Below are 25,844 nucleotides of genomic sequence, written 5' to 3'. Positions count from 1 at the left end.
ATCGACTGGCTCGTGAAGGATCTGGCCGTTAAGGGTGACCTAAGATTAAGGGAATCCAATCTGTGGATCCAGATCAACTACGGTTACTCAAAGATATTGCCAGTTAATATTATAATATCATAATCATGGGGAACATGAGTCCACATCTGCCAGACCGGAAAACGGACTATATGCTCACCAAACATGATTTTGGATCAAAGATATGGATTGGTATCCCGACAAGAGAAGAATGGTAAAGTAACTGAGTAATGAACACTCAAGAGATAGCAGTCTACGCAGATGCTTCCATAACTTCAGGAGGTATAGATATAGGCATCTTGTGAGAGGAACGAGACACCTGACGATCTTTAAGACTATCGGATGGCTGTAATGCTCTACAAGCAGAGATTTACGCTATAAAAGAAGCAGCTGGTTGTATACGAGGGAAAATTGCTGATAAACCAGTAGGAGAAATCATGATATACTCTGACAACTTGGGCGCTTTAAGAAGCATCACCATGCATCAGTGAGATCGAAAACTGTGATGGACTACCGAGAAGCACTGTCCTGGCTGCGTCAACGTGAGGCTACTTTGTGCTGGGTGCCAAACCACGGTAATGTGGAGGGCAACCAAGAAGCAGACAGACTTGCTAAAGAGGGGGTCAGAGGTGAGACCGTGGCAGATGACCCACCACTTGTGACGATCAACACACTGAAGGAAGCTATAGGAACTTCCATCAAGACTAAGCTGCAAGAGACGTGGCAACACCGTGAGGACTGCGCTACAGCTCGAAGACTGTAGGCCAGTGGTAGGTAGCAAAAAGACAAAACAACTTCTAGAACACAAAAAGAACCTAGTACGCATAATTATTGTAGGTGTCATCACTGGCAACTGCCCCACGGGGGTAAACTTTGTTAGATGCAAGATATCCAAAGACGACTACTGCAGAGAATGCGGAGTGCAAGAAGAAACCATAGAACAGCTGCTGTGCCACTGTCGGGGACTGGAATAACGATGCTTTAAAACTTTAGGACAATGTTTTTTGGAGGGACTAGAGGATGTAGCAGAAGTCAACATCAGCGACATCGGGAACTTCGCAAAGAGCTGGAAGTGCTTTAACGCAAAAAAAAAGAATGAAAGGTCTCGTACACTAATAATACAGGTGTATCACAAACATGATCTCAAACCCCAGCAACCTAACCTAACATAAATACTTCAAAAACTAAAAAAATATACTTCTTTAAAGAAACTCATCTTTATTTTTAACTTTGATTGTAACTTTTTTGGGCATACCCTGTATAACTCACTATATTTTAAAGAAATGCTCTAAATTAACATACAGCTCACACAATTTCATTTTAATACAAACTCATTATTTTAGAAGCTTCCGCGTCGTTGTGAGTAAACTTACAAAAATCTAAAATCAAGTTAGCACATCTATGTCACTGCTCTAATAACACAATATGGCTACTATCTTTCAAAGCGCTTTGCCAAATCTTCGAGGTACAGATAACAATATTGCCAACATCTTATGCGGGTCTTTAGTTTTAAAATTTAGGAGTAACTGTGTGGGAAAGGAGTACGGGATACATTTTTATAAGGTTATAGAATTTAAACCATTTAAATGTTATCAAATTTTCTCCTATCTCTGAAATATTTCATAAGGTTTTTTTTAATCACATACACAGTTTAAGGATGAATAAATTCTGTCTCATGTTTATTCATATTATTTCTTTGTAACATATTTATATTTTTTAAACTAACAAATCTTCAAGAAAATTATCAACAATGTTCTTTAGTATATTTCAAAGGCTGAAATATTAATCTCACTAACATCTGCCTTTATTAATTTTATTTTTATCGAAATAAAACTGCTTTATAATATGTATATAATTATTTATTGCACCATAAAATTAAGTTTATATCTTTAAGTATAAGTAAAGTCTGTGCAACAAGAATATTTCGGCTTTTCGACATCCAAAAATTATGGAATATGTAATTGTAAAAATACTTGGCAAATTAAAATGCCAGACCATGACTGCAACTGTCATGTCTTATTTCGTTGTACTATAATTGAATAACATATCTATAATTAATTTTAAACTACTGATTGAATCACCATAAATAGTACATTTGTATATGTTTAGCTAAGAAAATTTTAGATAGGAATGAAAATGAGACAAATATTCCTAATTTAATTTTTTTTCTAAAAAAGAATATTAGAGTTATTTTGTTATATTACTTATAAAATATGATAAACACAACATTACAAAATCAAAACTTAACAAATAGAACGTCTGCCATAGAGGAATTGTTTTTTATAACAACTGATTAAACCTTAAAAATAGTTGTAGTTATCATACTGGAAAAATAGTACCATACGATTAAAAAAACGTCATCAAAGATGGCCTATAGAAGTGAAGATCAAACAACAAACCAAACCAAATGAGTATTTTTAAAGCAAATCCTATTGATCGTCATTTCCGAGCCAGCTTAGCGTAGTTTTTTTATCATACGATACATTGAAGTTTTTTTTTTGTAATATATATTTTATTGGATATGAATATTTATAATTTGGATGATATTTTTGAAACAAATTAATATCAGGAAGGATACGTGTCTAAACTGGTATTTAAAGAATAATTTCTGTAATTTCCTGCTTTAGCTAGGGCCTGACTGAAGTCTTGTGTGGTTGGATAAAATGATGTTGGAACAGTATGGATTGTTGGGGGATATCTGAAAAAAAAATGAATAATAAGACTTAATTTATATAAAAATAAATATTCTGCAAAATAAAGGAAATACATTTTTGATTGGAATGCTTGGAATGTCCGTCAAAACTTATTTTGGATCGTTTCTATCCTGTAACTATAATTTATATTTATTTCAGAATTTACATTAGAAGATTGGTGTGAAGAAAAAGAACTGTGTGCAGAGCTGGGAGGTAAAAAACGAGGTTGCGTAACATCGGTTCCAAAAAGCGATCAACGGTTTCAATAAACTATCCAGGCTTTTATAGTCTGTCCAACGACAAGATCCTTGACAGTGATAGATGTGTCTGTCATTTTAATTTCAAAGTAGTTTATTTTATTTTACAAAGAAATAAGTTGGTACAATTGGAACGCATAGCAGGAAATTAATATAATTTAAAATTTGACTGATAAGAAGTGATTACTTCAAAATATTGCGAAAAACTGCATAAAATTGACAAAATGTAATCGAGTTACTTTATTTAAACAAACGGTGTGTTAATACAAAACAGACAAGGACAAAACACCACATACCAAAAAAATATAAAAAGAACTATTTCTTACTTTGAAGTTTCAAGAAACTTTCTGCATTTATTATTATATTTATCAATATATCTTATGTAGAAATACAAATTTCTAATATTCCACAGGAATAAATAAAACAACATAAATAAAACAAACTATTTTATTAATAATAACACTACTTTCCAAATTTTATACCTTAAAGGTTGATTAATTAACTGTAATCTTAATTTTTTTAAAGCAGTTCCTTTTGACATTATTTTTCTGCAGGACTAAAATCCATTATTTACCTATCGTGTGATGTCGATATTTTACAGCTACTCCAGTAGTATGTTTAGTACGATCCTTGTAGCATATACGAGATGCACTTATCTACGACGAGATGGTATACAAACTTTATTGGGTCTACAGTTAATTTTCCCTCGATTTTTCCGCCACTTGACTTCAAAAGACACAAAACACAAGTAATAACACGAAACAAAATGCATAATCTTCCAAAACGCAGATATTTGACATAAGTTGACACAAAATTATAACCTATAATTTGGCAAGACTTTGCCAAGCCTCAAAAATCTAAAGGCGAGTTCAGAGAGAAACTAATAACTAAAGTGAGAGGGCTTGTGGAGCAGGGCATTTCGTAGACAAGTTTATTTTGTCACCGCGCATCCCAGACGCGCATAGCGTTTAGGCGGTCAAAAAAGGTAGTTTTCAACTTTGCAAGTTAAACATTTGACAGGATTAATTAGATTGTCAGTAGCTTTTTAGAAGTAGTTTTTTTTTCAGTAGTTCTAGAAGGAGATAACTAAAATCTGTTGATAATCGGAGCAAATCAGAGTAATAAATTGTTTTTGACTGAATGTGCCTGTTCTTTTAGCTTGTCAGAAGAGAAGATTATTGTCATTATTGATTATTTCAGATTCCACGATTATTCGGCACTTTTGTAATTTTTGTTTTGTGGTTGAGACCCAGACAAAACGTTTCCTTTAAAGGTGAGTTTTATCTCTGTAATTATTTTAACATGCCTAATAGTAACAGTAAGTGCACATAATAATCGTACATTGCTAATTTAATTTTTTTAATTTAAAACATCACATTCTTTTCTGATACCTATAGAACGACTAGGTATTATACCTGGTATTATTTCCAGTAATACAAATTATTTTCTTTAACTGCTAAGTTCTTGTTATAGAATAAAGGCTATCAAAAACATTGAATACCTACGGGATACCTACTGATACTCTGTAAGAGCTTCCAACCGTGCTTCCCTGTTCACTCCCAACCAAGTTAGATAAAAAAGATACTGAAGATTGCAGCCTTGAGTTGGAGTATGGCAAGAAGTATGGAGTTAAATAAATTATTATGTTCCTGCACAGTATTTTATTTATAGGTTTTAATGCTTTAAAGTCTAATAATAAATTTTCGTTGTCAACAAAATAATCTAAAAAAACTACAAAGATTTCTTATTATAAACTTGAAAGATTAAGATTCGGTTCAAATATACAAATTTTAAATTTTTGGCGCCAGTATATAGGTATGAATGCAACCTACTATATCGAGAATGCGCTCATAGTTCGAGTTAGACGCCACAGGCCGCGCCACTAACACTCTTAAAAAATTAATGTTGATCAGTCTCTCTCACTTCAGTTATTAGTGTTCCCTCTGGGCGAGTTCATACACATCGGCGTTTGTCGTTCGTCGTTCCGTCAAACCAATAAAATTGAAATATGATCTGTCATTTTTGAAATAAATCAATAAAACTGGTTAAAAACAACAAGAGACGACGTATGACAGATTTATATTTAAACCCATTAATAGTCAACTTAAAAAATATTAGAAACTTTTTTTAGTAAAATAAATAGATTGGTATGGGACGTCATCATCTGTCGAAATCTTACCTTAGAAAAAAAACGGAGTATAACCAAAAACTAACATTTCCAAATTTTTTTTTTCGCGAAAGAAACCTTATAATAGTGTTTCTGATGTCAAAATATACTACCCCTAACAGAGCTTTCGGTTGGAGCGCACCGTCCGCGACTTCGAACAACCGTGAGTTTATATGAACAATTTGACATGGATTAGTCACGCGGACGAACAGCGCGGACGCTCTGCTCCATCTGAGAGCGCTGTAAAAATATTTGCACTTATTGTATAAAGTCAACTTGTATATAAAGTATTTTATGCATAAAGTACACACTCGACGAGGCCACGTGTGTATGGCGTTTTTTGGGTTTTCTCTCTCAACAAAATACGAATCTGATTGTTTTGGTTCAACCTTTTTAGCTGTGTTTTCATTAATTTTAATAAAACAAATTGAGATTGTCAACGCTGTGCGTAACATTGTATTTTATTCTCTTTACGAAGGTTATAGAGAGATTTCATTGAAATGTAGTAAAAATTTAAATTAATTCTTTATGCAGAAAAGTATGTGGTCGATCCAACAATATTTTTGTTTTAAACTATTCGATAGACTATGGGATCCATTTTAAAAATTAAAAAAAACTCTAATTCGTAGGGTACTGTTCTGCACGAAACCCTTTGGCGACATACCAAAATAAGGAAAAAGCGTAAAACTTTCAGAATTGTATTGAAATTTGGCCTTAATTTTTATTATCATTGGTTGATGTTATACCGTGTGGTGCATTGGAACACGGGAAATAGGAAATCCCATGTACAGCTGGTTCCAATAAAATTGAATACGATTTAAAACATATTTTTATTATTTCGGGCAGTATATTCTATGATACCACAGTCCCCCATTTCTCTACTGATGCCATACTGGCGTTCTGAAAAATTTATTTGCCACTTTGTCAAAAGCAAAGTTGTTTTATACAATGTCATAATAACCTTAACATGTCAAAATACTTGACACATAAATATACACTGCCCAAATATTCGAAAAAAATGTGTAAAGAATCGTATTCATTTTTTTTGGAACCAGCTGTACATTTTGAAAAGGTGAAATATTATCTCCCCAGATAATTCTATGCAATAGTTGTATTAGACTTTTTTGAAGTGACATTACAGTTGTACTTTTTTCTAGGATATCGTTTCATTTGGGATAGGCATTTTAAAGTAATTTGCAAAAATCTACCTTAAATTAATAAAATTTATAGTACTACCCAGAGAAAGCTACAATTAAAATACCATAGACAAACAAATAAAAAGAGACTGACAAATCCCATGGTAAAGAGTGGGACCGCGTTCCCGTAGCGCAACTCAGAACAACAATTTTGAAACCAATTAGCAGGACCATGGCAGGACGTACGTCTTTATTGCTATCTTTCTTTATTATGTGTGCTTTATATGAAAAAGAAAGAGATAGGTATTAAACGTATCGTAAGAAATTATCGCATTTTCTGGCTGGCGGAAAATTTAAATTAGCCTTTATTATTAGTATTCTTTCATTCTGAAACTGAGATTTTTCACTTAAACTGATTTATCCCCTATACCACGTAAAGGGAACGTGGTGTAGGGAATAAATCAGTTTAAGGAAAATCTGCAGTTTCTTTCAGAACGAAAGAGTATTACTATTATAAGGGAAATTATAAAAAAAGCAAAAATTGTACTGTTTTATAAACATATTTATTTATACATAAAGACAAATAAACTTTTTATAATATAATAACAAAATAACAGTGTTTATTCCACCCACCTACCAATTTTAAATGCAGAAGAACTGATTGTTGCAGGAAACGATCGGCCAATTTTTTTAAAGGGCATTAAAAATCTTATTTTTGAAAAAACTGCCTAATAAAATTGCAATAACAAAGTGAATATCCAAGCAAAGAAGACTTTACGAGAATCATGATCCTGAACCATTTTCAAGTCCAGTTTTAATCCTAAAACAAAAGTGAAATAGGTATATTAAATAAGTTTCTGGTTACTATAAACCAGCCATAAAACTACCCAAAAAATGAAAAAAATTCATTGTATTAATTTGTTATTTTAAGAGAGGTTCGAAATATTTTTGACACTACTACTTCTACTTTTTTCTTAATAAGATGATAAATATAACTACTTACTTTTATTTTACCGGGTGTCTTTAACATATCTATCAGAGAAAGGGGACACCAATACATATAAAAAATAGATGATTTTGGCTCCTGCAGCAAATAAAATAACAAATAGTATAACCGAAAATCCATCATCATCATCATCAGCCAGCCCTTTGCGTCCACTGCTGGACATAGGCCTCCCCCATTTGCGCCCACTTTTGCCTATTTTGTGCGCTCTGGGTCCAGTTATTGGTGATCCTTTTTATGTCGTCAGTCCATCGTGTTGGTGGTCTTCCCTGGTTTCTTTTGTCAGCTCTCGGTCTCCATTCGAGCAGTGTTTTGGTCCACCTACCATCGGTCACTCGAGCCACATGTCCAGCCCACTTCCACTTGAGTGTAGCGATTTGTGACACAACGTCGATGACGCCTGTTCTCGCACGTATATCCTCGTTGCTTATATGATCCCGCAAAGACACTCCAAGCATTGATTTTTCCATTCGTCGCTGTGCCACTCTGAGCCTCTTAGCAGACGCGATGGTCAGTGTCAAGGTCTCAGCTCCATACGTCATAACCGGTAGTACACATTGGTTGAAAACCTTTTGTTTTAGGCAGATTGGCTGGTCACCCTTAAACACATCTTTTAACTTTCCATAGGCGGCCCAAGACAGGGTTATACGTCTCTTCAGTTCGCATGTCTGATTGTCTCTTGTGATCTGTATCTCGTGTCCCAGGTAGTTATACCTATCCACAAGCTTCACCTCACTGTCACCCACAACAATATTTCCACTGGGAACCAGGTTGGTCATGAATTCGGTTTTTGAGAAGTTGTAACGTTTTTAGTTCGTTACATGTTTTTTTTATATATAATATATGATGTCTGGCCTATCATCACCGGATTCCCTCTCGGTCAGGCCGGATAGTTTATTTGACGCGTAATTTTTACGTTCCCTGGTCGCCAACCCTGTGATCGTTCGACACAATCCTGTTACTATTCTGTGGAGGCGCGCGCTGTCAACTCTCCGTGCTTAACCTCAATTGATTTTGACGCTCTGTTTTATCCCAGCTTTTAGAAATGGTGATTATTTAAATCTTGCTGTATAATCTGAATCAGCTGCCATTTCGAAGCTACAGGTAAAGCTGAGTTATTTTCCTTTAGATTCGATATTATTAGTGAATATTTTTAGGGTAGAGTTACGGATGTCCCAACTTGTATTTGTATTTGGCTGGCACGTTGGCGTCCCTTTGCTTTTTGTCCTCCAGAATGTCATTTGGAAGAAAGGACAGATTGTTTATTATTTATTGAGCCCTCGGGAGTATTTCTCGAGGTAGGTTCATTTTGTTTATTAGACGGTGTTTGATTTTAAACAAGAGTTTCGTGTTCTTAGGGTCTTACGGACGGACTATTTACAAGGTACGGGTATTATCCAAGGTCCTAGTATTCCCTTGTGCCACTGTCTTATGGACGGATGTCCCATGGACAAGTGTCCCCTGTAGGATTGATTTGTCTTCACATAGAGTGCCCCAGCGTGGGTGTGGCTTGAGCCCCGTGCTGCTTCACCCCCATTTCTAAGCCTGGATCGCCGACAGACAGTGCAGAGATGCAAGACCTACTCGTGCTGCTACTGGTTGAAGCAGGGTTACATTAAGGAACAGCTAAGTGTAATTTTAAATTCTAGTATTGCATTTAACACCTAAAATGTTTTCAGTCTTAAACAGTAACGTACATTTAAACTATAGCGTACAGACTATATTTAGTGGTTAGATTATTAAGAATATTTATGTCAGTGCAGTAGTAAAAGTGTGATTTAGATTTTAGATTTCATAATATCACGCATTGTAATGGTATTACTTTCTATAGACATCATTATTACGCTATACTAATAGATGAATGACGAGATAGATTCTAGAATCTACAGGTTGCAACACATCTGATTGAACACCGTATAAATTTAACAATTTAAATAAAGTAATGCTACTTTTCTTATATTTTCTCTAATGTTACACGCATTGTATTTTCCTTATAGTCTTTACATAGAACGTATTTAATATTATTTACATATATAGTTTTATTCAACAGGTAACCACTATAATAATTATTAAAATTGTACAATGCTATTCACCATCAGAGTTCGTCACGAATAAATATAGTTACTAGTTTTAAGTATTATACAATTGTGTTTTCTTTCTCTGTACATGCCTGGCGCCCAATATCTAGATATCTTTTGTTTATTATTATTGATTAATTTTCTCTCTAGTGAAATACCTTATCCACGACTGCTCTCCGATGAAAAGCTGCCGTTCGCAGTGGTAGTTGTTTTAAAAAACGCTACACTTTATTTGGCACCCATAAGCGTGGGGCCTCGAGAAAATAAAACAACCTTTAATTTGACACTTTATTGTTTTTAGTTTGACAGTCAGTCTGTTTTATTTTTTTACTCGTAATGTATTTCACTGGAGTCTGACAATTTTCCCGATTAATTTTTTTAAATTAATTTTTGTAGTTTAATTTTATTTGGCATGATACAGAGGAGGAAACAGTTGTTGTTTTCTTGGTACGATTTAAGACTGAAATTTCTATTCTCTTTCTTATTTTTGATATTTCTATTTATTATTATTTGGGTCTGTAGAATTTGTACAATTTCATATTACGGAGATATATCAGCTGGGTATTTTGGTATTTTTGATATTTTGATATATTTTTGAACCTGGTATACAGGGCGGTCAAGATTTAATGCTTGGACCTGAATTTTTGTTGAGTTAAAAATTTTTAATAGTTTAAAAAAAATTTTTCCTGGTAGATACACTTGAAAGTTTATCTATTGTGGAACTTCCTTATACAGGGTGGTCAACATATTTTTTTGTGACTTTGAAATTTTTTAAATTTCAAGGCGTTTGACATTTGATAAAGTTTGAAACTTTATATTTACAGACATTTTGGTTTGTATTTTTCCCTATACAGGGTGGACAAGCATTAAATTTTCGACTTTGATTTTTTTATCTCTAGGTGTTTGAAATTTGATATAAATTTTGGACGTTATACTTAATTGAGATTATTTTGATAATTTTACGATACTGTGTGGTCACAACTTGATCATTTTGATTTTGTTTGTGTTGATTAATTGGTTGCAATTAATTTTACAAGTTTTTGTGATTATCGATAACTGTTAGGGCGAGCTGCTAAACTTACATTTAGGGTTATTTTTATGTACGTTAGGGTAAATCTCATCTCGTTTATTGTTTAGTTTACCTTCAGGTTTCTACGCCAATGTTTTTTATGCCAATTATTTATTTAGTATCGCATTCACTATGTTTCATCATCTGAACCTCCAGTGTTGTCAGTTCTATCGACAGTTGTTAGACTGTCCTATTTGGTACTTTAGGTACATTTTAAGTTTTTGGTTGTTATGACAGTTATACTAGGACTGTTATGTTGATACAGGAAGTGTATCGTTTGAGTTTTTTTGAGTGTATGACGAGGGGACTTGTCATATTTGATACGTGAGGTATCGTTTTGTTTTCTTTTGGCAGCAGTCTATGTACGTGTCAAAGGAATGTTTGGTACTTGTTCTGTTATGATAGTTGCCGAATAACTTTTCATACAGACATTTACCGTTTAGAGATTTAATGTCAGGAGGACATTAAATTTTTTTGCAGTGTTGCAGACGACATATGCGGGAGCATTTGTCGTATTTATGGTTTACAGTTAGCAGGAGGCTACTGTGAACATTTTGGTTGTTAATGATTTTTTTTGGAGACGTCCAAGATCATTAACGTGTTGTCATCATTTGAAATGATGAGTTTTTGAGTTATTTGAGCGATTTAGCGCTTGTGACTCAAGTTTATAGAGGATTGACGTTTGACATTTCTGTTCTCGGATTCTGTTGCCCGGTTTTAATAGTTTTTACTAGATCTGATAGCCAGTGCAATGTTTCCGAAGAACTATATCTGTGTCAAAACGCGTCAATAGGTTGAGTTTAGTTGGAGTTCTAGTTTTCTCGTTATTTGGAGAGATATTTTTTGATGACACTTGTGTCAGGTTTAGATCTTTTTGTATTGTGAGATATTGTTGTCTTGGTGACATCTATATCAAGTTTAGTTTTTTTGTGAATTTTGGCAGTGTCTGTATGGAATGTGCAGATGCATTGAGTTTCTTAGTGGCGTGCATAGCGAGATGATGATTGCTCTGTTTTATTAGTTTTTCTGGTTTTTTAGTCCAGGTGTATTGTTTCGCGAGCAATTACACCATTTTTTTGGTTTAGAATAACTGTCAGTGAGATAGTTGTTAGTTTGTTTTTGCCTGATGAGTTGTCATAGAGACAATTTCATCATTTTAGTCCCTTATGTATAGTTTAGTTTAGCTCGTTAGTTTTATTTAGCCCTACAGTTTACTTGCGTTTGCAATTGTGATTTTTTGAGTCTGGCTTTGAGCAGTGTCGTGTTTGACATTTTTGTGATTTTTGACTTTACAGTTTTCTGTAAGTCTTTGAGTTTGTTTGATTGTCATATTGTCATTCGTTTTTTATTTTGTTTCGATCTATGGCTATTATCTAGCCTATGGTCATGGTTTGTGGCCTTGGGGCACGTGTATATCCTCTACATGTGGGCGAGTTGAGTGTGCTACTGGTTAGTTGCATACTCAACAGTAAAGAATAGCCATGTACGGGTTCCTCGTGACGGTAAGAGTCCGTCAAATGCCACCGTAGTATGTGGAAAGTCTCAAAACATCGAGAGTGTCGGAAATTCTTTACGTACACCTTATCCACATACTACGTATATGGTATTGCGTGTGTGGTGTTGTATGGGTGATGTTACGTATGTGGTACTACGTGAATAGTATTACGTATGTGGTATTACCTGTATAATATTACTTTATCGTAATACCTATTTAATAGGTTTTACTTTGGTAAGCAAAACTTATATTTATTAATTTATTTTTTATTTATTATTGATTCGATTGACCGTTCCGTCGCCATTTGCTTGACAGGGCGTTGACCTTCCGTCGACTACCCTAGGCGATGCGTATTTTGTTTTTTCTTTCTTTCTGAGCTAAGGCTCAGAAGGTTTTTAGTTGTATTTTTTTTATGTAGAGTCATTTTGGGGTATCGTTATAGATATGCTCTATTTATCCCATTTTAGTTGATGTACACTACAGTGCATCCCCTCATGCTGACAGATGTAGGGTATTATTTTTCCATATTCATTTCATTTTGATCTTTCTTTGCAGTTCTGTCTCTTGGTGATTATCTCTGGTTTTTGTTGTTGTTGGTTCCAGTCACTGCGTTGGAGAGAAGGGTTGAGCTAGTGCAAATTTTGTTGAGGTGTTTAGGCTCGGTTAGCCTTCTTCAGCCTCTGTTGCTCTAGTCTGTAATTCCTTGTCTGACGTTGTTAGTATGATACATTCCGTTTGAGAGAAGGTTTGAGCTGGAACAGTATATTTGTCTGGTTGTCTTGGTCTTGTAGTACCGACCGTCATCAACCTTTAACTGCTCTAGTTCCATATAATTCCTTGTCTGGCGTTGTTAGTATTGTTCATTCCGTTTGAGAGAGGGTTGGTACTGGCACAGTAAATTTGTTTGGTTGTTTTAGTTTTAGGTTACCGGCTGTTATATACCTCTATCTGCTCTAGTATTGTAGTGTTCCTTCTCTGGCGTAGTTGATCTGATATGAACTAGAATTTTGGTTTCGGAAACTATCACCAAGATTATAAACTGAGACGTATCGATATCGTGAATGGATCGACGTTCTCTTTAATTATTGTTGAGTCGCGTTGTTTTAGAACATAGCGTTATTAATTTTGAGCCTGCACCTGTCTAGCATGAGTTATCGATAATTTACACCTATATCGTTATAAAACACCTAACTATAGCAGTATTTATTAATCTTGCGTACCATACTAGCTGATGTACCTCCATATTATTTTATTTTAGTGAACAGTGGTCGAGTATCTCTGTACTTTACGGCATATCCAGTGACCAGCAACTTTAGTAATTTTACACCTTTAGTTTTTATGATTTCCTGCATCATATATTCTTTACTGGTACTTTTCGTTTTTATTTTGGTTTACCGCTTCCTTTTTGAGAACCTGATCAATTTTCAAATGGGTTTCGTCTATTCTGAAATTCACGAAATAATTTTCTTCTTTTGATTTTTTTTTACCATCCCCAGATTTGTGAAAAAGAAAGTGTACCTTACAGGTCCATTTCTTTTCTTTTCGGAGGAGGGCAGTGTAACGTTTTTAGTTCGTTACATGTTTTTTTTATATATAATATATGATGTCTGGCCTATCATCACCGGATTCCCTCTCGGTCAGGCCGGATAGTTTATTTGACGCGTAATTTTTACGTTCCCTGGTCGCCAACCCTGTGATCGTTCGACACAATCCTGTTACTATTCTGTGGAGGCGCGCGCTGTCAACTCTCCGTGCTTAACCTCAATTGGTTTTGACGCTCTGTTTTATCCCAGCTTTTAGAAATGGTGATTATTTAAATCTTGCTGTGTAATCTGAATCAGCTGCCATTTCGAAGCTACAGGTAAAGCTGAGTTATTTTCCTTTTAGATTCGATATTATTAGTGAATATTTTTAGGGTAGAGTTACGGATGTCCCAACTTGTATTTGTATTTGGCTGGCACGTTGGCGTCCCTTTGCTTTTGTCCTCCAGAATGTCATTTGGAAGAAAGGACAGATTGTTTATTATTTATTGAGCCCTCGGGAGTATTTCGAGGTAGGTTCATTTTGTTTATTAGACGGTGTTTGATTTTAAACAAGAGTTTCGTGTTCTTAGGGTCTTACGGACGGACTATTTACAAGGTACGGGTATTATCCAAGGTCCTAGTATTCCCTTGTGCCACTGTCTTATGGACGGATGTCCCATGGACAAGTGTCCCCTGTAGGATTGATTTGTCTTCACATAGAGTGCCCCAGCGTGGGTGTGGCTTGAGCCCCGTGCTGCTTCACCCCCATTTCTAAGCCTGGATCGCCGACAGACAGTGCAGAGATGCAAGACCTCCTCGCGCTGCTACTGGTTGAAGCAGGGTTACATTAAAGAACAGCTAAGTGTAATTTTAAGTTCTAGTATTGCATTTAACACCTAAAATGTTTTCAGTCTTAAACAGTAACGTACATTTAAACTATAGCGTACAGACTATATTTAGTGGTTAGATTATTAAGAATATTTATGTCAATGCAGTAGTAAAAGTGTGATTTAGATTTTAGATTTCATAATATCACGCATTGTAATGGTATTACTTTCTATAGACATCATTATTACGCTATACTAATAGATGAATGACGAGATAGATTCTAGAATCTACAGGTTGCAACACATCTGATTGAACACCGTATAAATTTACAATTTAAATAAAGTAATGCTACTTTTCTTATATTTTCTCTAATATTACACGCATTGTATTTTCCTTATAGTCTTTACATAGAACGTATTTAATATTATTTACATATATAGTTTTATTCAACAGGTAACCACTATAATAATTATTAAAATTGTACAATGATATTCACCATCAGAATTCGTAACGAATAAATATAGTCATTAGTTTTAAGTATTATACAATTGTGTTTTCTTTCTCTGTACATGCCTGGCGCCCAATATCTAGATATCTTTTGTTTATTATTATTGATTAATTTTCTCTCTAGTGAAATACCTTATCCACGACTGCTCTCCGATGAAAAGCTGCCGTTCGCAGTGGTAGTTGTTTTAAAAAACGCTACAAAGTTGATCTTCAGACCAACCCCGATACACACCTCCCGCAATTCTCGGAGCATCACTTCAGTATCCCTTAGGTTGTCGGATAATAAAACAATGTCATCAGCAAAACGCAAATTTGTGAGGTTCCTGCCATCAATCATCAGTCCCTTCCCCTCCCAGTCGAGTTTTTTAAAGGCACTCTCCAAAACGGCGGTAAATAATTTCGGTGATATAGTATCTCCTTGACGAACGCCCCTGCCTATCGGTATGGTTTTAGTGTTCTCGTGTAGTTTTACCGTCATCGAGGCGTTTTTATAGATATTGTAAATAAGCCTTGTGTATCTATAGTCCACCCGACATTCTTGCAAGGACCTTATCACTGCATCCATTTCTACTGTATCGAAAGCTTTCTGGAAATCGACAAAAGCAAGTACAAGCGGCCTGTTGTATTCAATGGATTTTTCTATTATAATTTTAATACTCTGGAGATGGTCATTGGTTCCGAACCCTGCACGGAAACCCGCTTGCTCTATCGGTTGGTAAAAATCCAATTTCTTCTCGAGTCGTGTTGTTATTATCCTCGTAAACAGTTTATAAAGGTGGCTAAGCAGACTTATCGGTCTATAGTTTTCTAGATCTGCTATGTCCCCCTTTTTGTGAAGTAGTATTACTACAGCATTGTACCACTTCCCAGGCAGAGTACCATCAAAAAGGCAAAGGTTGAAAAGATCCACAATCTTCTGAAGCAAACATTCACCACCAATCTTAATTGCATCTGCGACCACACAATCCTCGCCGGGAGATTTATTATTCTTGGTGTTCCTTAAGGCTAGTTCCATTTCTTCAAGTGTGATATCTGGTAGTGTTTCTGACCCTTGATTTACGATGCCCTTTGTCCATGTCAATATCTCTGGTTCGACTTCTGAATCCTGTGTCCCTTCCCCCCGACTTCGGTACAGCAGTCTATAAAAGTCCTCAACTATCTTTAAGATCTCCTCCCTGTTGGTCGTGATATATCCCTGATGGTCTCTGATTTTTGTTATTCCAGCTGTTCCGCTTTGAAGACTCTTTCGTAGCACTTTCATGCTTTTGTTATTTTCTATTGTCCGTCGAATCTCGTTTTGATTAAATGTTCTGAGGTCGCGCCTAATGACCTTTGATATCTGTTTGTTTATATCTCTTAATTCGTCGACAGTAGTCAGCTGTTCACTTCTCATGGCCCGTCTTTTATCCATAAGTCTCTTGGTAAATTTACTGAGTTTTTCTTCTCTTTGTTTATAAACCGAAAATTATAAGTAACAAAATATAAATACCTATATGGAACAAAGGAATTTGTTGCCTATCCATATTCATGCATGGTGTGGAGCGGGGTGTGGTAGCGTGGTAGGTTTCTTATTGTGTGAGAGATGTTCGTCACGGAGTGGCATAGGGAATACGGGGGGAAGTCGGGAATGCGTTGTGGGTGTGGGACCGGTTGTGGGCGTGGGGTGGGTGGTGGTGTTTATAGGTAGCATGGTGGAGCGGGTGTGGTAGCGTGGTAGGTTTCTTATTGTGTGAGAGATGTTCGTCACGGAGTGGCATAGGGAATATTGGGGAAGTCGGGAATGCGTTGTGGGTGTGGGAGGTTGTGGGCGTGGGGTGGGTGGTGGTGTTTATAGGTAGCATGGTGTGGAGCGGGGTGTGGTAGCGTGGTAGGTTTCTTATTGTGTGAGAGATGTTCGTCACGGAGTGGCATAGGGAATACGGGGGAAGTCGGGAATGCGTTGTGGTGTGGGACCGGTTGTGGGCGTGGGGTGGGTGGTGGTGTTTATAGGTAGCATGGTGTGGAGCGGGGTGTGGTAGCGTGGTAGGTTTCTTATTGTGTGAGAGATGTTCGTCACGGAGTGGCATAGGGAATACGGGGGAAGTCGGGAATGCGTTGTGGGTGTGGGACCGGTTGTGGGCGGGGTGGGTGGTGGTGTTTATAGGTAGCATGGTGTGGAGCGGGGTGTGGTAGCGTGGTAGGTTTCTTATTGTGTGAGAGATGTTCGTCACGGAGTGGCATAGGGAATACGGGGGGAAGTCGGGAATGCGTTGTGGGTGTGGGACCGGTTGTGGGCGTGGGGTGGGTGGTGGTGTTTATAGGTAGCATGGTGTGGAGCAGGGTGTGGTAGCGTGGTAGGTTTCTTATTGTGTGAGAGATGTTCGTCACGGAGTGGCATAGGAATACGGGGGGAAGTCGGGAATGCGTTGTGGGTGTGGGACCGGTTGTGGGCGTGGGGTGGGTGGTGGTGTTTATAGGTAGCATGGTGTGGAGCGGGGTGTGGTAGCGTGGTAGGTTTCTTATTGTGTGAGAGATGTTCGTCACGGAGTGGCATAGGGAATACGGGGGGAAGTCGGGAATGCGTTGTGGGTGTGGGACCGGTTGTGGGCGTGGGGTGGGTGGTGGTGTTTATAGGTAGCATGGTGTGGAGCGGGGTGTGGTAGCGTGGTAGGTTTCTTATTGTGTGAGAGATGTTCGTCACGGAGTGGTATAGGGAATACGGGGGGAAGTCGGGAATGCGTTGTGGGTGTGGGACCGGTTGTGGGCGTGGGGTGGGTGGTGGTGTTTATAGGTAGCATGGTGTGGAGCGGGGTGTGGTAGCGTGGTAGGTTTCTTATTGTGTGAGAGATGTTCGTCACGGAGTGGTATAGGGAATACGGGGGAAGTCGGGAATGCGTTGTGGGTGTGGGACCGGCTGGGCGTGGGGTGGGTGGTGGTGTTTATAGGTAGCATGGTGTGGAGCGGGGTGTGGTAGCGTGGTAGGTTTCTTATTGTGTGAGAGATGTTCGTCACGGAGTGGCATAGGGAATACGGGGGGAAGTCGGGAATGCGTTGTGGGTGTGGGACCGGTTGTGGGCGTGGGGTGGGTGGTGGTGTCCATGGAGAGTTTAGAAAAAAAGGTAAATCACCAAAAGAAAAATTAACATACATGACGAATTGTCATGATGTTGTCATCTTGGTTGTCATGATGACGAAAACGAAAGGCGATTGTTCTAATTTCTATTTAGAAATTACGTTTTATATGGTTGCTTCTGTCTTGTTATATTAGAATGAGATAGTGGGCCCAATAGACGCAATGCACAGATCAACATAAATAGAACGAAATTTTGCGTTCCTGAGTTGCGCTACGGGAACGTTGTCCCTCTCTTTGCCATTTAATTTGCCAGTCTCTTTTTATTTGTTTGTCTATGTAAAATACCAACAAAAATATGATTTTGTCATTGTCAAATTCCATGTCACATTTTGTTTAGAAGAATTTGAAGGTACCAAATAGTTTATATTGTATAAAAATTTTGTATAAAATGATTTTCACAACTTCTGAAAAAGTTACGATGGTTGAACGGCATTTTGCTGTAAATAGTATTCCTACTGTGTTAAATACGTTCGCACAAATTGTTTGCAGCTCAATCTCCGGAAAGCCTATACCGACCAAGTCAACAGTTTAAAGAATAAACCAGAAGTTTAAAACTAAAGGCACAGTATTAAGCACATGGAAATGTGAAGACAAAAATAATGAACAGAAGGAAAACAACAATTACTTGAATTAAAAATGAAAATTCTTATGTCGAAGGAAAGAAAAACATTGATTATCGTCTATTGGGGATACAGTTGGAAAAGATCACAGGATCTTTCGCCAAACGACTTTTTCCTGTGGATAGTGGAGTACACTCAAAAAACCTTCTTTAGGGGCATATTAAATAAAGAAATTTAAATAAACTGAAAACGGCATCTCTGTGGAATGCTATCTCCCTTAACAGCTTTGTATTGTGAGGCGTGAATTTTACTATAATTTAGGGTATTGTTTGGCTGTGAATGAAGGATTATGTGAACATTTTATTAAGTAGAACCGCTTTAAAACAGAAATAAACAGGTTTGAACAAAAAATAATCTGGTCTGTTGTGTTAAGCTAAAAAGCGGTTCAAAGCAGTTCAAAGCGGTTCAGCACGGTTCAAACCTGTTTATTCTTGTTTATTAGCCTACTTTACATATTAGCTGATGGCGTCACTTCCAGCGCCAAACTCCTCCGGGCGGCTGGCGCAGGATCGGCCATCTCCCTCTACCACATTAATATATAGTTGTTTATAATAAAGTTCTTTTAGTTACAAATATTTCGTTTATTTCTTAAATTATTGTGGATGTCAGGGTATGAGCGAGGCCTGAGAGTGATCGAGCAATGAAAAGCAAAAGTGATAAAATATATAAAATACTCATCATCTAAAAAAATCATCATCTAAAAAATAATTAGCAAATACTCAAAGTTCCGCTAATTATTTTTTAGATGATGATTCAAATTCAGGAAAAAAAAAATAACTACCCTTTCCAAACCTCAAAAATTCTTGTAAACAAAAGTGATCGAATTTGACAATAAAAAATCTAATTTTTTCTTGGGCCGTATTATACATTTTTATTGATCTGAAGGTATATTTTTACAAGTAACATTTACCCTCAACTGGCGTGGTGAATTTTTGCACCGCTTATGGCTTGTGCATGGTGTGCTGGGGTCTGACGGACCCCAATTTTTTTTTCAGTTAAAAATACATGATGAAGAGATTTTATAAAAAGCTTGTTATTTTAACGCTGTTTACAATATATTCAAACTTGAGAACAAACAATTTCATTAATTTTCCACAAATTAATAAAAGCGGACACAAAAATAAAGTAAAACGCATTTTTTAGGAATTTTTGACAACAGAAATGTAACTAGGCTAAGAAACCCATAGAAATTGAAAACATATATATATATTATGATTTTACCGTATTATTAAAAGTACAAACAACTGAAATGTAAAGCTAAAGTAATAGACATAAATTATTTTCAACAAAATCTTGAATGTACATAACTTTTTCAAATACAGTTCATGCTAATACAGGATCTGCATTTGTGCGGCAAATGCCTCTGCAACCTGACTGATCGTGCATATTTTATTCATGAGATTTTGGTTTTTTGTCATTTCTTCGCTGACATGCTTGACATATACCACATCTCTTTCTTTCCTGGTATTGATTATTCAATTTTCTCTCTTCTATACGTAAGAGATTCAGAATCGGAGTTATGGTGACTTCGGAGAAAAGTCAATGTCTTCATCTCACTAAGCCTTTTTAAGTTTATCAAACTACACAATTAATGCTTCCTCAAAATTAGCGTATCAGTGAGGCACACTTTATAGACTACCCATCATGCTAATAATGAAACATTCTTGGCGTGGTGGTGCCACACAGACCGCAATGAAACTTTAGCCCCCGCTAGTAGGAATAATACTTGATAATATCAAGTGCGCCTTTAACAGTTGCATATTGGTACCCTAACTTAGAGGTAAATGGCGCGGCGAGACCTAATTCTTAAACGTAAACATTTTACAGAGGTTTAAATAGTGCTTGGGTCCACTAGACCCTACCACGCCAGTTGAGGGTTTAGATGCCTATTCCAAATAAAAGAAATTTCTAGACGATTTAACTTTAATGCTTCTTGAAAATAGTCTAATTTAATTTTTACATAAAATCATCTGGGGAGATAATATTTCGCCTCGTATTTGGCCTTTTCAAAAGTGGCTCACCCGTATAACTATTTTATTTTTTCAGATAAAACAACGATGTTAGGTATGTTAGTATATGACATATATTGGGATTGATTGACGTATTCAATTGTTATCGGTCACTTCCGCTTTCACCGGAAATGGACTACAGCTTTTGATTTTTAAATGGCACCATCGGTATTTTTTTACTTTATTTGATAGAAAATGACACTCTGAATCGAATGACATATCATATGTCAACTTTTGACATTTTGACATATGGTTTATTTGAAATTGTAAGATGCGGTTCATAACGTCAATTTGACTCAAAATACCAAGTGTGTATCAAATTATTCGTAAAAAAATGCTTTTTCCAAATATGCTATTGAGCCACCCTCGTTGCGTTTGAAAAAATTGAGATATGATTAAAAACACGATTTGGGCATCTTTTAACGGGCCAGGACAAGACACGAAAAATATTAGACGATCAAATCTATTTTGCCAAGGCTTCTTGATTAAAAATTAGTGTTTTTAACACAGCCATGGCATTCTAGATTAAAATTTAAAATAGAATTTGTTTTTGAGTGACTATGTTAAAAATTGACATATGGTATGTCATTCGATTCAGTGTGTCATTTTCTATGGAATATAGTAAAAAGATACCGAGGATGCAATTTAAAAATCAAAAATTGTAGTCATTTCCGGTGAAACCGGAAGTGACCAAAAACAATTGAATACGTCCATCAATCCCAATTTATGTCATATAAGTTAAAAGAAGCTAAGTGGTTGAATATGGAAAACAGACGTAAGATGCATTCATTGGTTTTATTTCATGGAGTTATTTCTAAGAAATGTCCTCCATACTTGGTGAATAAAATAAAATTCAGAACAGATGTGCACAACTTAAACCTTAGATTTAAGGGACTTATTACTCCACCACCTCACAAAACAGCATTGTTCACTAGATGTTTCTCATTTAATATTTCCAAGCTTTACAACTGTTTACCAGCAGAAATGATGAACCTTCAGAGTGCTGCATCTAAAAATAAACTTAAAAAACATTTTCTGGATAGTTCTCTTCCCTCTTAGTTGTTTTTTTACCTCATAATTATTTTAGTATAAAATACTTTTCTTTGTGTTTATTTCTTTGAATTTCATACTAAATTTTCTTAGTCATAGGATTACAATATAATTTACTTATATTTGTAGATAAGTTACAGTAAAATAATTTAGCTACATAACACACATTTATACTAGCTGATATTGTGATCTGACAGGAACTGAATTTAAACCAATTTTAATTGTCTTCAGTTCCTTTTTTGTATGTTTTTAGTATTGAAAATACTTCTGGCCGCGTTAATATGGGACCCATCTTTGAAAAAACGACATGCTAGAGCCGACATGGAGTTCAATAACCTGCCTAATCAACTTGTCAACACGTAAGTCGATAACTGAATAGAGCAAGGCCGTCCGAGGGCCGAAATGAGGTCTTATTAGTGTGGGCCAACTATTTTATGGATATGGATGTTTAGTCTTTGAAAGCCGATATTATTATAAAAAAGAATATGCGTCAAGGCATGGGTTGTTAAGTACAGTTGGGCTATTTTAATCTAACTCTTTCCGTATGAGAAGCAGGGGGCAAATTATACGTGAAAGAGCGGAATAACATAAATAATAAATTTAGACTAATACAATATTTTTTCTTGGCGCGTAGGATAATGCGCACAATCGATGCATTAAAGGGAACAATTAATTAAATCATTAAGTTCCAAAACATGTAATAATTCGGGTCTCATCGGATCTGCTGATATATTTTGATAAAATTTAGGCTATTAGGACCTATATTTTTTATATGTTAATTATTTTTTTAATTAACAACTTAGGACAAAGAAAAAGCTTGCATGGTTTCCACCGCCAACGTAAAACAAATGAATTCAAGGCGGTGCCAAATATTTATTGGGATAAGTTTTATCGTTTAAATATTGTTGTAAATAATAATTATCATTTAATTAGTGCTAACTTATTAAATTTCACAACACGGCGAAATTTTAACAAAATCGGCTAACGGATCTTTGAGATATTAATAAAAAGGTCTATTAGAAAACACCTTGACACCCCTGTATCTTTAAAATTATACATTTCCGGACACATGTTTATATGAACTTTTACCTTAAAAAACACTCAAAGAATCACCTCCTGAAGTTTGGCCAGATACTTAATTAACATCCTGTATTTAAAAATGGCTAGCTAGTGATTTAGTAAGCTATGTTTATTTTAATAGGAAAAAAATCATTTCATAAAAATAAACAAACCCATAATACAAATACTATACACCAATTAATTAATTTTAATTGTATCTAAAGGCACTTTAATAATTGAAAAATGGACAGGAGCACTTAAAAATAACTTCATAGAGTATACCAAATATGCTAAAAATAATAATTCCAATAAAAAAACACAAATGGCACATTAAAATCTGCATTATCTGAAATCAAACTATAGCTAAACGGCTAATAAAATAATAGAGACAAGACTCCAACATCTATAACAAGATGAGCAGTTTTTAATAATTATTCCGAGTTATTATTACACACTTGTTTTACAATTATTATTGTAATACAGTAGCATTCCTTCAAATAAATTTTGATTAAAGTATTGTTAATATAGTCATATTAATGATTATAGCCCGTATGATTTCTAAAATAAATAATCAAGCGTGTTTTTATCAGAATTATTAAATGATTAAGTAGAAATAGTTAATATATTTAGTAACTTCGTAAGTGTTATATTTTAATATAATTATTAATAATAGGATTTAATAATTAAATAATTATCTTAAGTTTAAATTGTGGTAAACTTGTATGAGTTTCAATCATTTATATTTAAAATCTTAGGGAAGGCAATATAGATTTTAGGTAGGAGAACTCAAGAGAACGACTGTGTAATTAGTATAATTAAGACGTTACAATTTTTTTATTCACGTTGCACGTTGACTCTTCGTTGTGTCACACATAATCTGAATTTCGGATATGATGCAGAACTGATAAATTGGACCAAATATATTAATTGCAGGTAATCAAAGACATATTTTTGTTAAGTTTGCAAACATTTAAGGCACGCAATAATTTTAAAAATTTTTGACGTGAGATTACTTTATTATTCTTGGAAGTCTTGGATGATAAAGATTTGAATTATTATGGGTCTGTTTTGTTTAAGAAGCTAACAAATAATTTCAAAAACTCAACTATCAAAATATAATGGTAGCACATTTTTAAAATCATGCATAGCTATAATGTTCTATATTAATTGGACATACTGAATGTAAACTAGGTATAGTTGCTGCAATCGATAATATATTTTGTTGCTTTTTCATATCACACAACATTTTCATCATAACAAAAAACCGTTAATACCGCTACTCATATTATGGGCACCTATAACTTAAATCTCATAATGATGTTTAAAAATACATAGGTATACATACTATGAGTAGCGGTTGTGACGGGTTTTTACTAGGTATGATGAAAAGAAGCTGCAAACTAAGTTATCGTGGAACTATATTTTAATTTATTTTTATCTACAGTAACTATTACTTATTTTTTGTACGGCGAATTTAAATTTATGGACCGTCCATAAATTTACACCGTAAGTTTGAATATTGGTTAAACCTAGAAATACCCAGATAATAGCCCGAAATATGTAAAAGAGGGAGTGAGTTTAGGTTAGATTAGAATTAGGTTTTAGTTGGTTTTGCATTAATAAAAATATAGGCCTAATCTAAACTTAACCTAAAGTGACCTTTTTTGCATATTTCGGGCTCCTACGTGGGTAACCCTACGTTGAACCAATATTCGGGCTTTTACGGTAACATAATACTCATTCTGATTAAAAGTTATCGTGATGGCTTTTTATAAAAGTGAAGAATTTAGTAAGAAAAATATTAATGATGGAGATGAACGTGTACGGATTCATGAATGGTCACGATCACGGTCACGACACTATAGAAATGTGAGGTATGTATTTTATGTCTATATATACATAGAATTAATCGAATTAATTTGCAATAGCACCTCGAACCCACAATTTCATTATGGAGCCAGATAAAACCAATCAGAATGAGTATTATGTGATCAAATATCAAAATACAATATCGCTATACGTATCTGGAATATATTTGCGAATGGCAATTAGCGATACGTTGCCGGAGCGCTGACTTCACGAATGTCAAATTGCTTTCCAAACAAGCTTTAGTTCTTTTATATTTCTATTGAGCTCTTCCAAATGACGTCACAAGTTAATATAAAATGTAAAACACAGGTGATTGCTGACCACCGCCGACTTTTGTGTCTGGTATTTTCAATACGCCTATGATGGTTGCGCATGTTGCAAAATCTGTGAATTTTTTTATTGTTATTTTTTATTTGTAAATTACATTTGTTGTAAATGATATTCATGCAAAATAAAGTATTATTATTATTATTATTATTATTATTATATACTAACATACCAAATATCGTTGTTTTATCTGAAAAAATTAAAAAGTTATAGGGGTGAGCCACTTTAGAGACGCACCCGGTATATAGCAAAAATGAATATATATGTTACCTTCCATAATCGCTAGATGTGGTTCTGTAGAACGGATGCTCCGGCGGATTCCGTTGTATTCCGTACCCGTAAAACCAGCTGGGATAATCGAATCGTTTCGGCAGTGTGCAAGTTTTATAGAAATCTGATGTCCTCAGTGCGGGCTCGTTGTTTCCCCGAGGATCGGGACAGTCCACCATGTCGATACACGTAGAAGGGCACAAAAAAACAAAAAGAAAAAATAGGAAAAACTGCCGGATTTCAAGTAAGAACGAGACGGGTCGTTTTTGATCGCCGTAGTTGACGTGAAATTTGATTTTGAAAGCCTAATGTCATGAGAACCGGGAAAAGTCGACGGTAAGACAAACGGAGATTTTATCGATCAAACTTTACCATAGAAACCGAATAGTGCATCGTATTCTGTTTTTTATTCTCTAGTATAATATGACACCGAGTATGACACCTATGATCGTTTTAGAGAAAACGTTTTTTTTGTTCTTATATATTTACTTAGATATTAATCACTTTTAGTGGTTCGTATTTTATATAAAAATTTACATGACATTGTACGTGAATTTAACTGTAACTACGCTTATTTATTGATGATACTATTTATTATAGTAGGTACTAGGTATTTCTCTGTAAGAAAATTTCAGACATGTTATTTTTCGTAAAATACCTCTGGTTTCAAAATTCAAACGGAAACCAAATTTCATGGGATCTTTACCTATTTGTAAACAAATTTACCTATGTAAAAGTTGAAAGAAGGTTGGTT

At 35.3% G+C, this 25,844-nt stretch overlaps 1 protein-coding gene across 1 annotated transcript; it reads right to left on the bottom strand.

The window, feature by feature from the left end:
* Window positions 1-2,517: 2,517 nt before the first annotated feature.
* On the bottom strand, window positions 2,518-25,427 carry LOC115886836 (UPF0691 protein C9orf116 homolog). Its single transcript, XM_030906140.1, has 2 exons — window positions 25,091-25,427; window positions 2,518-2,716 (listed from the first exon to the last, which is right to left on the bottom strand). Exons 1-2 carry the CDS (start codon window positions 25,267-25,269, stop codon window positions 2,584-2,586), a joined length of 312 nt encoding a protein of 103 aa, XP_030762000.1. The 5' UTR covers window positions 25,270-25,427; the 3' UTR covers window positions 2,518-2,583.
* Between the last annotated feature and the right edge of the window lie 417 nt (window positions 25,428-25,844).

This window comes from Sitophilus oryzae, unplaced genomic scaffold, assembly GCF_002938485.1.
Source record: "Sitophilus oryzae breed Bouriz unplaced genomic scaffold, Soryzae_2.0 scaffold_499_pilon_pilon, whole genome shotgun sequence".
Lineage (NCBI taxonomy): Eukaryota > Metazoa > Arthropoda > Insecta > Coleoptera > Curculionidae > Sitophilus > Sitophilus oryzae.
This window is presented reverse-complemented; position numbering and strand designations above follow the sequence as displayed.